The 14,567-nt window shown below is 39.2% G+C and overlaps 2 protein-coding genes across 2 annotated transcripts in view; one reads left to right on the top strand and one right to left on the bottom strand.

Annotated features, from left to right (window-relative positions):
* The window catches only part of Mib1 (MIB E3 ubiquitin protein ligase 1), a 161,979-nt gene that overhangs the window by 11,185 nt on the left and 136,227 nt on the right, over positions 1-14,567 (top strand). The window lies entirely within an intron of this gene.
* On the bottom strand, positions 5,824-6,195 carry LOC114093008 (large ribosomal subunit protein uL23-like). Its single transcript, XM_034635872.2, has one exon. It carries the CDS (start codon positions 6,193-6,195, stop codon positions 5,824-5,826), a length of 372 nt encoding a protein of 123 aa, XP_034491763.2.

The raw sequence follows: 14,567 nt of genomic DNA, 5'->3' as shown, positions 1-14,567 counted from the left end.
TTGTCAAAACTAAGAAGCTAATATTGGCCCATTAATTATTAACTAAACTCCAGATTTGTTTGGATTTCACTAGTTTTTCTATTCATGTCCTCTTTTTTTTTTTATTTTTTTAAAGAAAGAGTGGGAGAAAGAGAGAGAGAGAGAGAGAGAGAGAATTTTTTTTTTTTTAATATTTATTTTTTAGTTCTCGGCGGACACAACATCTTTGTATGTGGTGCTGAGGATCGAACCCGGGCCGCACGCATGCCAGGTGAGCGCGCTACCGCTTGAGCCACATCCCCAGCCCTCATGTCCTCTTTTGATCTTAGGATCTGATCCAAAGTGTCACCTTCCATTTAGAGTCATTTTTCCCTAGTCTCCATGGGTTTGTGACAGTTTCGCTGTCTTCCCTTATTTTTGTAACTTTACACTCTTGAGGAGAACTGGTCAGGTATCCTGTAGAATGCTTCTCAATTTGGATTTGTCTGATGTTTTTTCTCATGACTTGAGTGGTTATGGGTTTTTGTAAAGAATACCACAAAGATGAAGTACCCTTCTTATCATGTCATATTAGGGGATACACATTAGCCACATGGTATCACTGGTGATGTTATCCTTCAACAGTGTTCATCAGGTTTCTCTACAGCAAAGTTATTACTTGGAAGAATCACAGTCTAACTCACTTTCATGAGGAAGGTAGCAGAAATCATATATCACCTCCTAGTGGAGGGAGTGCCTAAATATACTATTTGTATTTTGTAAGAAATGTATTGTGTCCCTACATATTTACTAAATCATTTATTTATATCAATATGAACCTATGTATATTTACTTTATAGTTGGATTATAATCCAAAACTGTATTATTTTATTTCTCAAATTCTTCCAGCTTTGGCCATCAGAAGCTCTTTCATGTTGGCTCCTGGCCCCTTTGACATACCCTCATCCTTTATTTCTTTTGAGTACTTCCTTATTTTCTGGTATTACAGGACTCTAGGTTTGTTTTGTATTTCCCCTGTCCTGGGTCTAGAAGTAGTCCTTTCTCTAGAAGCCCTATTCCTTTAATGAGAGATGGCATTAGATACCAAGATCTGAGACAGGTGTGGTGACACATGCTTGTAATCTCAGTGACTGAGGAGGCTGAGGCAGGGGAATTGCAAGTTCAAATCCAGCCTCAGCGACTTAACAGGATCCTAAGCAACTTAGTGAGACCCTGTCTCAAAAAATTAAAATCCATTATTACCCTATGTGCAAACATGATTACATGACATATAACTCTACATCATGTACAACTAAAAAATGAGAATTATACTTAATTTATGTAGGATGTGTCAAAACACATTCTACTGAAGCTGGGGTTGTGGCTCAGTGGTAGAGCACTTGCCTAGCATGTGTGAGGCACTGGGTTCAATTCTCAGCACCACATATAAATAAATAAATAAAATAAAGGTCTATCAACAACTAAAATATATTTTAAAATGCATTCTACTCTCATGTATAACTAATTAGAACAAATAAAAATATATTTAAAAAGCCAACAATGAATAAATAAATGTAAAAGGACTTTGGATGTGCCTAATGGTTAAGTACCCCTGGGTTCAATTCCCAGTACCAAATGGATTAAAAAAAAAAAAAAAAAAGCAAGATCTGAGCACAGGATATATCCATTGCAATTAGGGTATTATTGCTATTAGGCTCTCTCAGTCAACAGAGTTAAGTAACATATGAACATATACTAACTCATGAACATATTCATATCTACAATTATTTCTGTATTTTTCTATCTGTGTATAAATAGTAAGTTAAACTTGAATCCAAAGTATAACCCTTTTGTGTGGATTCCCTGATTGTTTATAGGAGGAATTAGCAATATTTGAGTTTTTTTTAACTTTAATTTTGAATGAAGAAAAATTCTACCTGCAATAGGACACATTCTATACCTTCACCCTCCTCATATCTAGGGCAAATCAGCAGCAGAAATCAGGCAGAGGACAGAGTGGTTTATAGGGAGAATTAAAGAAATAGAAATCACAAGGCATTAGCTAATCCCAAAAAACCAAAGGCTGAATGTTTTCTCTGATAATCAGATGCTGATCCATAGTGGGAATGAGGGTAGGGAAGAATGAAGGAATTTTGGATTGTGCAGAGGGGAGTGAGGGGCTGTGGGGATGGGAAGGACGGTGGAATGAGATGGACATTATTATCCTATATTCATATATGATTACACTACTGGAGTGACTCTGCACCATGTACAGCCAGAGGAATAAGAAGTTGTGCTCCATTTGTGTACAATGTGTCAAAATGCATTCTACTGTCATGTATAACTAATTAGAACAAATAAAAAAAATTGTATCAGGGAAAAAAAAACAGAAATCACAAGAAATACACTTAATGACCAAAATAAATTTGGGTAACGTTCAATTAAAAATATATTGTAGTTCCCGCTGAGTATGGTGGCACATGACTGTAATACCAGCAACTTGGGATGCTGAGGCAGGAGGATCACAAGTTTAAAGTCAGCCTCAGCAACTTAGTGAGACCCTGTCTCTAGATAAAAAAACTTAAATAAATAAATAAGAGGGTCGGGATGTGGCTTAGTGGTTAAGCTCCCTGGGTTCAATCCCTTATCTCTCCCACTACCAAATGAAGGCCAAAAGAAGTCATGTTAGAATGAAGTAATGCACATGGAAGTCCCCCTGAGGAGGCGTAGGAAAGAAGCAAGTTGAATTCCTTAAGGCTTATGGAGTGGTCAATGGCAGATGAGTTTGTGGCCTCAGTCCCCATTCCCTACTCTCAATTTGTATAGTTAGACTCATCACTGGAGTCTTGAATAGAAATCTGTTTACAGCTTCCATCAACATCAATTTGTGTTTGTTAGATTCAGGGTACGGGAGTCAAGTCGTATCCATAATAGGGATATAAATTATCCCTGCTTCCTCCAAGGTAACTGGAATCATTTGGGAATATCTTCCTGTGAAAGGGATTAATTTACAGATGATAGCCCAACTGGAGGAACATAAAGCTAATGCTGCTTCTTTCTGTTTCTCTAGGAGAAAACCAAAGACATATTTTGTGTAAGATAGACAGGAAGGAAGGGAGAAAGGAAAAAATGATTACATTAGGTTTTCAATGCAATGACTGTGAGATCAAAATTATCTTAATAGTACTGCAGAATAATTCTTTTATTTCTTCTTCATGCAATGATGCAGCTTTCTGATCATACATAGTTGGAAAGAGATATTTTGGGCCACCTTGACATCTATGAAAACACCCTGTCTTGCTAATTCCTAAATAGCTTGCTTACAAGTAAATGGAATCATAGTAGACAAGTGTGGAGTGGTCATGTGAAACACTGCAAGGATGTGCTGCAATCAGTTCTTAAAAGAAGCCACTCATTTAAGATGGGGAAAAAAAATAGGAAAGAAAATAGTTGCTTGTGGTCATGTACTTCCAAACACACTTGATATGCATACAGTGTGACAGATAGAGTATGTTCTTTGAAAAGGAAGAGGACAATGAGACCCAAAATGCAGGTGAAGATGATGTCCTTTCCTATCCAAAGCTCACAAACTGTGGTAGGAAGAATTCTAAGATGCACCCCCCACACACACACATACACCAAGTTTCATCCCCTGATGTACACAACGCCCTGAGTGTGGGCAGGCTATGTGAATATGATGAGCTGTCACTCCTATGTTTGTATTTGGGGGAGGGGTACCAGGGATTGAACTCAGGGGCATTGTGGGAAGCCACTTCTGAGCTATTTAGCATCTTCACTCAGCCTTGAGCCAAGGAGATTTTGGTCTGGCATTGCACACTCTTTTGTGGCCCCTCCCACTTAAGGGATTACACAATGCATGTGACTTCAGTCTTTGCTGGGCTAGGAAGGCTGCTCTTGTAGCTCCGGAATTGGGCATGACCCATTGGGCCTGGACTGCTCACCTCCTACCTTATTTGGCAGAAGAACAACATTCTATGGAATACCTTTGAAGTTTGTCCCATATATAATAAAGCAAATGTGAGTTAGCTCTCTCTTTCCAGTGTGGAAGCTAGACCCCTAAGGTGGTAGAGCCCTCCTGCCCTGCTTTTCAAAATTACTTCCGTGTCGTGTGGTCTTTTCATTGCCTTCTTTTTCTTAGCCTTATTTCGCAGCTAGTTTACTTCATGCAGAGGAACCCCAAATTCCATTGCCCGCGCAGGACATAGGCAAGAGGGCATTCATCCAGTGAGCCACATCCCCAGCCCTATTTTGTGTTTATTTAGAGACAGGGTTTTGCTGAGTTGCTTAGTGCCTTACTTTTGCTGAGGCTGGCTTTGAACTTGAGATCCTCCTGCCTCCTGAGCCGCTGGGATTATAGGTGTGCCCCACTGCACCTGGCTGATTGTTATTATTTTACATGGTAAAGGTAAAGGGATTTTTGTAGATGTAATTATGGTCTCTGATCAGTTGACTTTGAGTTATCAAAAGGGAAACTACCTTGGGCAGACCTTATCTCATCAGGTGAACCTTTTAAAAGATAGTCCAGAGATCAGAGATAGAAGTCAGAGACTTCTATCTTTTGTTTTGTTTTTTTTGATCTGTGTGCCTTGCAAAAATCTAGCTGCCACAAGTTCTACAATGACAAGAAATGAATTTTCTGAACAACCACAAGCTCTGAACCTCACATTAGACTACAGTCTTGGCCAACCCCTTGACTGAAGCTTTGTGAGATCCTGAGCAGAGGACCCTGCTAAGCTGTTTCTGAAGTCCCCAACCCATAGAGACTGAGACATAACAGTGTTATTTAAGTCACCAGGTTTGTGGTAGTCTGTTAGGAAGAAAAAAAAAAAAAACATCAATATGACCGTCATTCTATTTCCTTTCTCTGGTACCTTCATGTATCTGCCTGTCTGCTTATCTTTCTCTCTACCTACCCTGGCTGGCTCTTATCAGTAATTAAACAAATTCGAGTCTACCCTATCTTACAAATCTAACCCTAATCACATGTCTGCTTGTAGTTACTGGTCTATTTGGCCTCCATGTCAAAGCCAAATGCCTTTAAAGAGTGGTATGGCAGATAGATGTTGCATACAGTTTACACACGGGGCTTAATCAAGATAGGGGCCCTTTATTTTTCTTTCATGTGACAAAAAGTCTGAAGGCAAGTTGTAACAGCAGCTTAAAAAATGCCTTCAGTGTCCCAGGCTGCTGCTTTCTGCTGTGTCATGTGTGGCTCCTGTAAATGTTTTTATGACTTTCCCAGTCATTTCAACTGCTTTTAAGCTGGGTATAAGGCACAAAAGGACAGGGGGAAGAAGAGACTATTTCCCTTTTAAGAAGAAATCTCTTTCTTCTCATTATACAGAACTAAGTCTCATGGCCACACCACCTCCATAAGACTTTGACAAAGATAGTTTTTAATAGGAAAGTGGATTTCTTCAACAAAATTAGGTTTGGTTAGGGAGGGAGATGGCGTCTTACTCCATATGGACTGCTCTAACAAAATGCCCAAGTCTGGGTAGTTTATAAACAGTAGAAGTTTACTCATGTTGGCTGGAAAGTCCAACATGAAGATGTCAGTAGATTCATGTCTGATGAAAGACTTGGCAAGATACAAAAGGGCTCCCTCAAACCTCCCTTCTAAGGGCATCAGTTCCATTCATGAGGGTGAAACCCTCATCACCTTATCACCTAAAAGGCCCACCTCTTAGTGCTCTCACTGGGGATTAAGTTTCAATTTGTAAATATTTCAGGAACAAATATTCAGACCATAGCAGTCTATACCCTCACAGGGCACCAAACCCACTAGTATCTTGATCTTGGACTTCCCAGCCTCCAGAACTGTGAGAAATATATCACTGTTGTTTATAAGTTATCAGTGTCATAAAGCTTCATTACAGCCTGATTGATCTGATGTTTGCTGGCCTTGACATCCACAATGAACACTAGTGTGGTGTTGTCTTCAATCTTCTTCGTGGCCAGCTCAGTGGTTAGGGGGAACTTGATGATGGCATAATGGTCAAGCTTATTTCTGCTGGGGGCGTTTTTCCGAGGATATGTGGGCTGCCTTTGGAGCTGCTGTGTCTTGGGCCACCAGAAGTTAGATGACATGTGGATCTTCTTTTTTGTGCGTGTGTGTGGATGTTTTTCAACATCTGCCTTCTTGGCCTTCAAAGCTTTTGCAGTGGCTGCAACTTCAGGAGGGGCAGGAGCTTCCTTCTTAGCTTTTGGTGCCATCTTGGTGAAAAAAGCCCATCCACTCTTCAATCTTTTATTATAGTCTGATTTGTGTCACCATAAGGGCTTCTGAGATCATTCTTTCCAAGGTCTCCAGGACTTCTCTAGCCTATGTCCTCCAGATCTGTTTTGGTTGTCATCTTTTCCTTTCTTCATCTCACATTTCTTTTCCAAGCTTCCAAAATATATTTAAAAAAATACTGGCAGCCAGGCAAAATGGTGTGTGACGACGATAATTCCCAGCTCCTTGGGAACCGGAGGCAGGAGGAATGCTTGAACCCAGGTGTTTGAGGCCAGCCTGGGCAACATAGTGAGACTCCTGTCTCTTAAAACAAATAAACAGGGTGTGGAGGTGCATGTTTGTAATCCTAGTTACTTCAGAGGTTGAGGCAAGAGAACCATAAGTTCAAGGTCACCCTGGCCAACGTAGCCAGAACCTGTTTCAAAATAAAATAAAAAGAGCCAGGGATGTAACTCAGTGGTACATACAATACTTGCCTAGGATGTGCAAGATATTGGATTCAATTCCCAGTTTAACAAAAAAAAAAAAAAAAAAAAATTGCAATTTAGAGTCCAAGTCCAGTACATTTTTTTTTTTTTTTTTTTTAATTTCAAGATTGGTTTAAAGTTAAAATTTCTCCTCTCCCTCCAGCTTCAACTCGTGAACTGGAAACCTATAGCAGAAAAGATGGCTTAGAGTTCTTGATATTCCATGTAGTGCCTCTATTCCACATCTATCATTCACCAGGCTACCTCTGACTCTTCATGGATTGAAATGAGGGAGAGAGGAGAGATTAGGAACCAACAGAATTTTATTTAACTGGTCTTTATCTAGCTTGATTTATTTTGACAATGGTGTATCTAAAGCTGACTGTCTTCTGGGCCCTTTTAAGAACTTTTGGGGGGGGCTGGGGTTGTGGCTCAATGGCAGAGTGCTTGCCTAGCATCTGTGGGGCACTAGGTTCAAGCCTCAGCACCACATAACAACAACAACAAAAAAGAACTTTTTGGAAACCTCCTCCACCCACCAATGTTATATTTCATGCAGGCGAGTGCATATCCTTGTCTGGTCATGTTAGTGTACTCTTTGGTCTCTGATTATTGCCAAAGTGTTTCTAAAGAGGTCTCCTTCCTCCTCAAGATGCAGTCCTGCGCAAGATCTAAGGCAATAGCTTCTTCCTCTTCCTTTCCCAAGTTCTACTTTTGTTCTCTCTCCCACCTGCCATCTGATTCATGGAAACTTTTAAGGGTATACCTGCTTCACTCAAAGTTTTGCTGCCATAGGCTGCTTCAGTCAGCACATTGTTCTTTGTATATTTCAGGCGTGAGTCATCTGATTTATCCATTGGTTTTCCTAAATTGTGAGAGTCCATATAACTCAGTCTATAAGCTCTTTAAGTGACCTCTCTCTGACTCCGGGATCAGGGGAAATTATCCCTACCTTTTTCCTCCTCCTTTCTTACGGGAGTATGCCTCAAAGCAAACTCTCCCTACAAAAATCCTCTGATTTCTAACTCTCTCTCTTGTTCCCCCAATCTTCACTTACCTACAGGTCATCCAAGGGTCCTGGCATATTCTTGTTTACCTCCTTGCAAATCTTGCTCTGGTGGACTCAGTTTGGAATGTGGGGGTGGTATTTGTCTTGGCGCGTTTGCAAAAATGAAACAGAAATTGTATCATTTTATCATTAAGATATAATAAGTAGTGTGATGTACATCTTCTTCCCCAGTTTCATAAAATTTCAGTAAAACATCCATTTCTTGTCAAGGGTTTCCATCTCTCTCTTTTTGGTACTGGGGATTGGACCATGAGCCACTTAACCACTGAGCCAATGCCCAGCCATTTTTATTTTGAAACTGTCTAAGTTGCTTAGGGCGTTGCTAAATTGCTGAGGCTGGCCTTGAGCTTGTAATTCTCCTGCTTCAGCCTCCTCACTAGGTTAAGGGGTGTGCCAACCATGCTGGCTTTCATCTATTCTGAAAGAGAGGAAGATACACTGAGTGTGGTCTTTTTTTTTTTTTCCTCCAGTAATTCAATAATTTATTCCTCTAAAAAGTATGTAAAAGTATATAGCTCTCATCCACAAGGTATATATGAATGGCATTTAAAATGGAGGACTTTAATTATTTTTTAAGGAGTTTTTTAAAAAAATATCTTTCATTTTTATTTATTTTTTAATGTGGTGCTGAGGATCAAACCCAGGGCCTCAGGCATTCGAGGCAAGACTCTACCACCTGGCCCCTTATTGTTTCTTTTTATCAAAGTCTTTTAGTGTACTGTACCAGTGCTATACTGTAGTTTTTTTTTTAATGAACTTCACATATTTTTGTATTCTTTCAAATTATTTGCTATATATAAAAGAATCTCACTGCAAAATGCTTAAAGGACAAAAGAAAACAAAAGAAATTCAGAACTTCCCAGAAGTTTTCCATTTAAAAAAGATTCTGAAATATACATACAAGCATGCTGGACAATCCTACCCTTCTCCCCTTCCCACTGTCCCTTTTTAGTTCAAACTTTGGTAAGAGTTCTGATTTCTGCAGAATTTCCAAAAATTAAAAATAAAATAAAATAAAACAACTTTTCACTGAGTGTGGTCTTAATGTGAATGTGAGTCAACTTATAGTTAGATTATCACATCTGGATGATATCTGGTGCCATAATGACCAGAATATTCAAACTAATATGTATTATCTGTCAACAACCTGGACCAAATTCCACCTTACAAATGAGCCCAATGTGTGCATTCTTTTTTAAAAAATATTTTTAGGGCTGGGGATGTGGCTCAAGCGGTAGCGCGCTCGCCTGGCATGCGTGCGGCCCAGGTTTGATCCTCAGCACCACATACAAACGAAGATGTTGTGTCCGCCAAAAACTAAAAAATAAATATTAAAATTTAAAAAAAATATATATTTTTAGTTGTAGATGGACACAAAAACCTTTATTTTATTTATCTATTTTTATGTGGTGCTGAGGATCAAACCCAGTGCCTTACACGTGCTAAGCAAGTGCTCTGCCACCAAGCCACAACCCCAGCCCTGATGTGTGCATTCTTAACAAAGATGCCAAATTGTTGGACTTGTGGTATAAGAGAGGATATCAACCTGGCAAGAGCTGTGATGGTCCTTGGAGTATTTCCTTGAAGTAAACTGTAAGATGAGTTTTAGACGTTGGTGAGGGTGTGGTGAAATAGAAATCCAAGTAAATTATATAGAAGGAAATCTTTAAAAATATCTTATGAAGTCCCATGCTAGGTGTACATAATCCAGCCCTAAAGGATGCAATTTCTTTAGAAAAATATAGTGTTTCCTGGGAGGGGAGAGGAAGAGTGTGGCAGCCCCTACCATACCTCACCAGCTAAGATTCCATAGAGAGTGAATGGCTGTCCTGGGCTTGGCAACCAAGTGGGGATAAGACTACTTATCTATGATACTTGCTGTCATAAACCAGAGAAATCTTTGGAGAATACAGAACCAGAAAGATTTTGAATTGTATTACAATATTCTAGTGAAATGTTTTAAGTATGGTAGATCCTGGGGGTAGAGAAGTAACTGAGATGAAGAGAAAGTTTGTACAATTTGGCACTAGGAATTCTAATTGGACTGACTGCCAGTTCACATTTTTTTTTTTTCTGTGATGGAATGCTTGAGAGCACTCAAAAGCATACCTGGTAACCTGAGGAGTCCCTGGAATTTATGTTGAGTGATCACATGTCAACAGGAAGAGGGAAACTCTGCAGTCTGGGAAACAAAACAAATCTACAATGTCATGAGATCTTCACCATCTCTCAAGTTCTTGCTGTTGGTAAATCTAATTTAGGAGGGAAAAGGAAAAGAAGTACTATTTTCCAAGTGAGACCTGAAGTCCTAGTATAAATTTATTGGGATGATAAAGTATGCTACAGCTCCCAAAGAAACAGATCCTCATAGGTAAGAAGTGTGTGTGTGTGTGTGTGTGTGTGTGTGTGTGTGTACAGAGCACCCTGGAGCCTGTCAGAGATTATTACATGCCCCCAAATATGATTAATTTCTGATAAGTTTGGACACAGAAATGTTTGCTGTGACTTTCTCAAGCACCAAACTTTGAGACTTCTCAAATCTAGGTATGTTAGGACATTGCAAAATGAGCCAAGAACCAATATACGTGTAAGTAGTATTCATTCCTTTGTGTTATACATGAGGCAACTGCAGATCAGGTGATTGGCTGAAGGTTACAGAGTTAATAAGCCTCAGTTTTGAGTTAGAACAAAAGTCTCCTGCCTTCAGTTCTCATTTTATTCACCCACATTGCTTTTATTCAAATGGCTGACACTATCTCACTATCTACAACGTCAGATGGTTCCCTCTGTTTCAGAATCCAAACATTTCAATGTAGGTTTTTTTTTTGTATTAGGGATTGAAAACAGAGGTACTTTTACATTGAGCTACATTGTCAGTCCTTGTTATTTTTGAGACAGGGTCCTGATAAATTGCTGAGGGTCTTGTTCAGTTGCTGAGGCTGATCTTGAACTTGTGATCCTCCTGCCTCATCTTCCCAGAGTCGCTGGGTTTACAGGCATGTGCTACCATGTCTGGCTTGGTTTAGGTTTTGCATGATGTGTTCTGACATAATCATTAGTATGCATTTATTTTTATTTATTTTTATTTTTTGAGTACTGGGGATTGAACTTAGGGACATTCAACCACTGAACCACGTCTCTAGCCCTGTTTTGTATTTTCTTTAAAAACAGGGTTTCACGGAGGCTTTTGCTGAGGCTGGCTTTGAACTTGTGATCCTTCTGCCTCAGCCTCTTGAGCCCCTGGGATTACAGGCATGTACCACCGCACCTGGCTCATTAGTATCCATCTTCTAAAAGTGTGCTTTTCTTGAACGTTTTTAGAAATTCTGCTTTCTTTGGCACTGAAATTCTTGCTTCCACACTAAGACCAAGTGCTTCTGGGAAAGCTGATATCACATCCAACTTAAGAGTGGATGTGAAATTCAGTCTTACTGTGACTTCAGAGTTTGATTCATGGATAACTATGTAACCCATTCAGAGTCAATGTATCATAAGAAACCTGTGTGGAGATTGTTGGGAAAGAAGAATTTTCTTTCTGCTGAAATTTATTTTTTCTTTTCTTTTGTCTTTCTTTTTTAAAAATATTTTTTAGTTGTAGATGAACACAATGCCTTTATTTTATTTTTATGTGGTGCTGAGGATTGAACCCAGTGTCTTCCACATGCAAGGTGAGCGCTCTACCACTGAGCTATAACCCCAGCCCATTCTGCTGAAATTTCTAGCAATAAAGAAGAATGAACATAGGCACTTGATTCCACTTGGTGACTATATTGGAAGGCAAGGGCAATCCCCAGCAGTGGGGAAAGAAAAGGATAATTATCATCTCATATGGGTTTAGAAGCCAAGAAAAGCAGGAAAGTACCAAGATTGATTAACCCGTCAATGCATGATATCATCCAGGATCCATAATCCCTTCCGTGTAAAATCTGGGGCCTATTTTGAGATTCAGAATGAAGACATCTGAGCAGACTCTGATGAATCTGGAAAATGTGAACTCCTCATCCCTCCAAAAGTCTCCTTCCTTCCTTCCATCATTCTCTCCTTCTTTTCCTACTAACTTTTTTGAAATAGTTTAAAACTTACAATAAATTGCAAAAATGGTAGAGAGTTCTTAGGTACCTTTTGCCCAGTTCCATCCAATGATAACTTATAACACCAAAGTTCCTGGTAAAAACAAGGAAACTGACATTGGTATAATTATGATTACTCGGGTACCTTATTCAGATTTTCCCAGTTTTCATATGCACATCTTTATTTTTTTTGGTGTGTGTATGCTTATAGTTCTATGAAATTTAATCATGTGTTTTTAGCATATGTATTTTATCATAATAACACTTACCACAATCAGAATATAGAACTGTCCCATTACCACAAAGAAACTCCCCTGTGTTGCCCCTTATTAGTCATCCTTCCCTCAACTCTCACCCCTGGCAACCACTGATACGTTCTCTATCACTGTAATTTTGTCATTTCGAGCATGTTATGTACGTGGAAGCATACACTATATAACTGTTTGAGAAAACGCCCTTGAAATCTGTCCAAGTTGTTGCAAGCATTAAATTTTCTGTTTTTTCTTTGAGTGTATTTTTTTATTATCAAGTAATATTTAATTTCACTAGGCTTTCTTTGTCAACCAAAATACCCCCTTTTCTCAATGTCTGAGGGGACTAGCCTCTCATTATTTAAAAACCCCTGTAGTGATCTCATCTGAAGCAGTTTCTTGTCTGACTTGGGAGAAAATAGTTTATAAACCAGAAACATAACAACAACAGTAACAATAAAAACACAGTCCTGTGCTACATAACAATGCTGTGGTCAATGACACAGAGCATATAGGATGGTGGTTACAACATATAGCCTAGGAGTGAAGTAGGCCAACACTATCTAGGTTTGTAGAAGTACACTCTATGATGTTTGCACAAAGATAAAATAGCCTAACAGTGTATTCCTCAGCCTGTCAAATGACACATTACTGTATTGCAAAATTTTGCAAATTGATACTATTAGAGACCTGAGAGTACGTATGGAAATGAATTCTAGAAGTGCCAGGCAGAAAAGAAGAGTATTTAACAATGGACTCAGCTGAACTGATCCACATGAAAGCACGTAATAGTTTTTAAATAAGATGTGTAGCCCAAGAAGTAGGTTAGTTGACTGAAAGCTGGACTAAAATGGTCAGCTTTTGGTTACTGTGACCAAAACACCTGACAAGAACAACTTTGAGGAGGGAATGTTTATTTGAGGATCACAGTTTCAGAGGTTCAGTCCATGGTTGGCTAATCTATTGTTCTAGGTTCAAGGTGAGGCAGAACATCATGATGGAAGAGCATGGCGGTGGAAAGCTGCTCAGGTCATGGCAGCTAGGAAACAGAGAGCGAGCAAGGAGCCAGTCACCACTCCATTCCATCAAATAGATTATTTCACTGATTAGATCACAGCTCTCATTATCCAATCATTTCACCTTGGAACATTCCTGCATCACCTAACATGAGCTTTTCAGGGGACACCTCAAATCCAAACCATCACACTTGCTTTCAGTAGGTTGAGCTGCCAAAACTTCCTTAGTATAATTTAAAAAAAATTTCGCAGTGCTAGAAATCAAACCAACTACCTTCTGCATTTGAGGCAAGCACTGTACCTCTGAGCTACACCCTCAGATCTTTCCTGATATAATTTCAAGGAGAAAATCCATAAGCTTAGGAAGCAGGAAAAGTTGTCCTTGAGGATAATCTTCTTATTAAGAAATTTGAGAGCTGCAATTACCAATTTCTTCTTCCTTTCTTTCTTGTATTGGGGATTGAACTCAGGGGGGCTTTGCCATTGAGCTAAACCCCCAGTCCACTTTTATTTTTCAGCAGAGTCTTGCTGAGTTGCTTAGGTAGGCCTCCAACTTGGGATTTTCCTGCCTCTGTCTCCTGAATTGCTAGAATTACAGGCATGTGCCAATGTGCCCAATTTGCCAGTATCTTTCTTTTTTTTTTTTTCCTCTTTCCACATTTTAAACATTGATGCCTTATAGTTGTATAGAATGATGGGATTCCTTGTTACATATTTGTACATGCACACAATATAACAATATAATTTGACCAATATCATTCCCCAGCACTCCTTCCCTCTCTCCCTGTCTCTTATTCCCTGATTTCTTTCCTCTAGTGATATCCCTTTGATTTTCATGAGGTCCCAACTCCCTACCTTTCTTTTCCTTCTTCCTCTCTAGATTCTATTTGAGAGAAAACATACAATGCTTGACCTTCTGAGTTTGGCTTATTTTACTTAACATAATAGTCTCTAGTGCCAGCCATTTTCCTGCAAATGACATAATTTCATGCTTCTTTCTGGTTGAATAAAACTCCATTGTGCATATATATCACACTTTTTTTTTTATCCATTCATCTGTTGATGGGCATTTAGGCTCATTCCAAGTTTGATTATTATGAACTGTGCCACTATAAACATGGGTATGCATTATCACTATAGTATGATGATTTTAATTCTTTTTTTTTTAAAGAGAAAGAGAGAGAGAGAGAGAATTTTAATATTTACTTTTTAGTTTTCGGCGGACACAACATCTTTGTTTGTATGTGGTGCTGAGGATCGAACCCGGACCGCACACATGCCAGGCAAGCGCGCTACTGCTTGAGCCACATCCCCAGCCTGATTTTAATTCTTTAAGATAAATACAGAGGAGTGGTATAGTTGGGTCCTATGGTGGTTCCTGTCTAGTCTTTTGAGAACCCTGCATACTGATTTCCATAGTGGTTATACTAATTTACAGTCCCACCGATAGTGTAAAAGTGATCCTTTTTGTCCACAT

This window comes from Marmota flaviventris, chromosome 16 (genome assembly GCF_047511675.1).
Source record: "Marmota flaviventris isolate mMarFla1 chromosome 16, mMarFla1.hap1, whole genome shotgun sequence".
In the NCBI taxonomy this organism is placed as follows: domain Eukaryota; kingdom Metazoa; phylum Chordata; class Mammalia; order Rodentia; family Sciuridae; genus Marmota; species Marmota flaviventris.
The sequence above is the reverse complement of the archived record's forward strand: the minus strand, read 5'-3'. Positions and strand labels throughout refer to the sequence as shown.

Excerpts from the sequence above, each read along its gene's own strand:
- LOC114093008 (XM_034635872.2), bottom strand. The coding sequence starts at position 6,195 with ATGGCACCAAAAGCTAAGAAGGAAGCTCCTGCCCCTCCTGAAGTTGCA.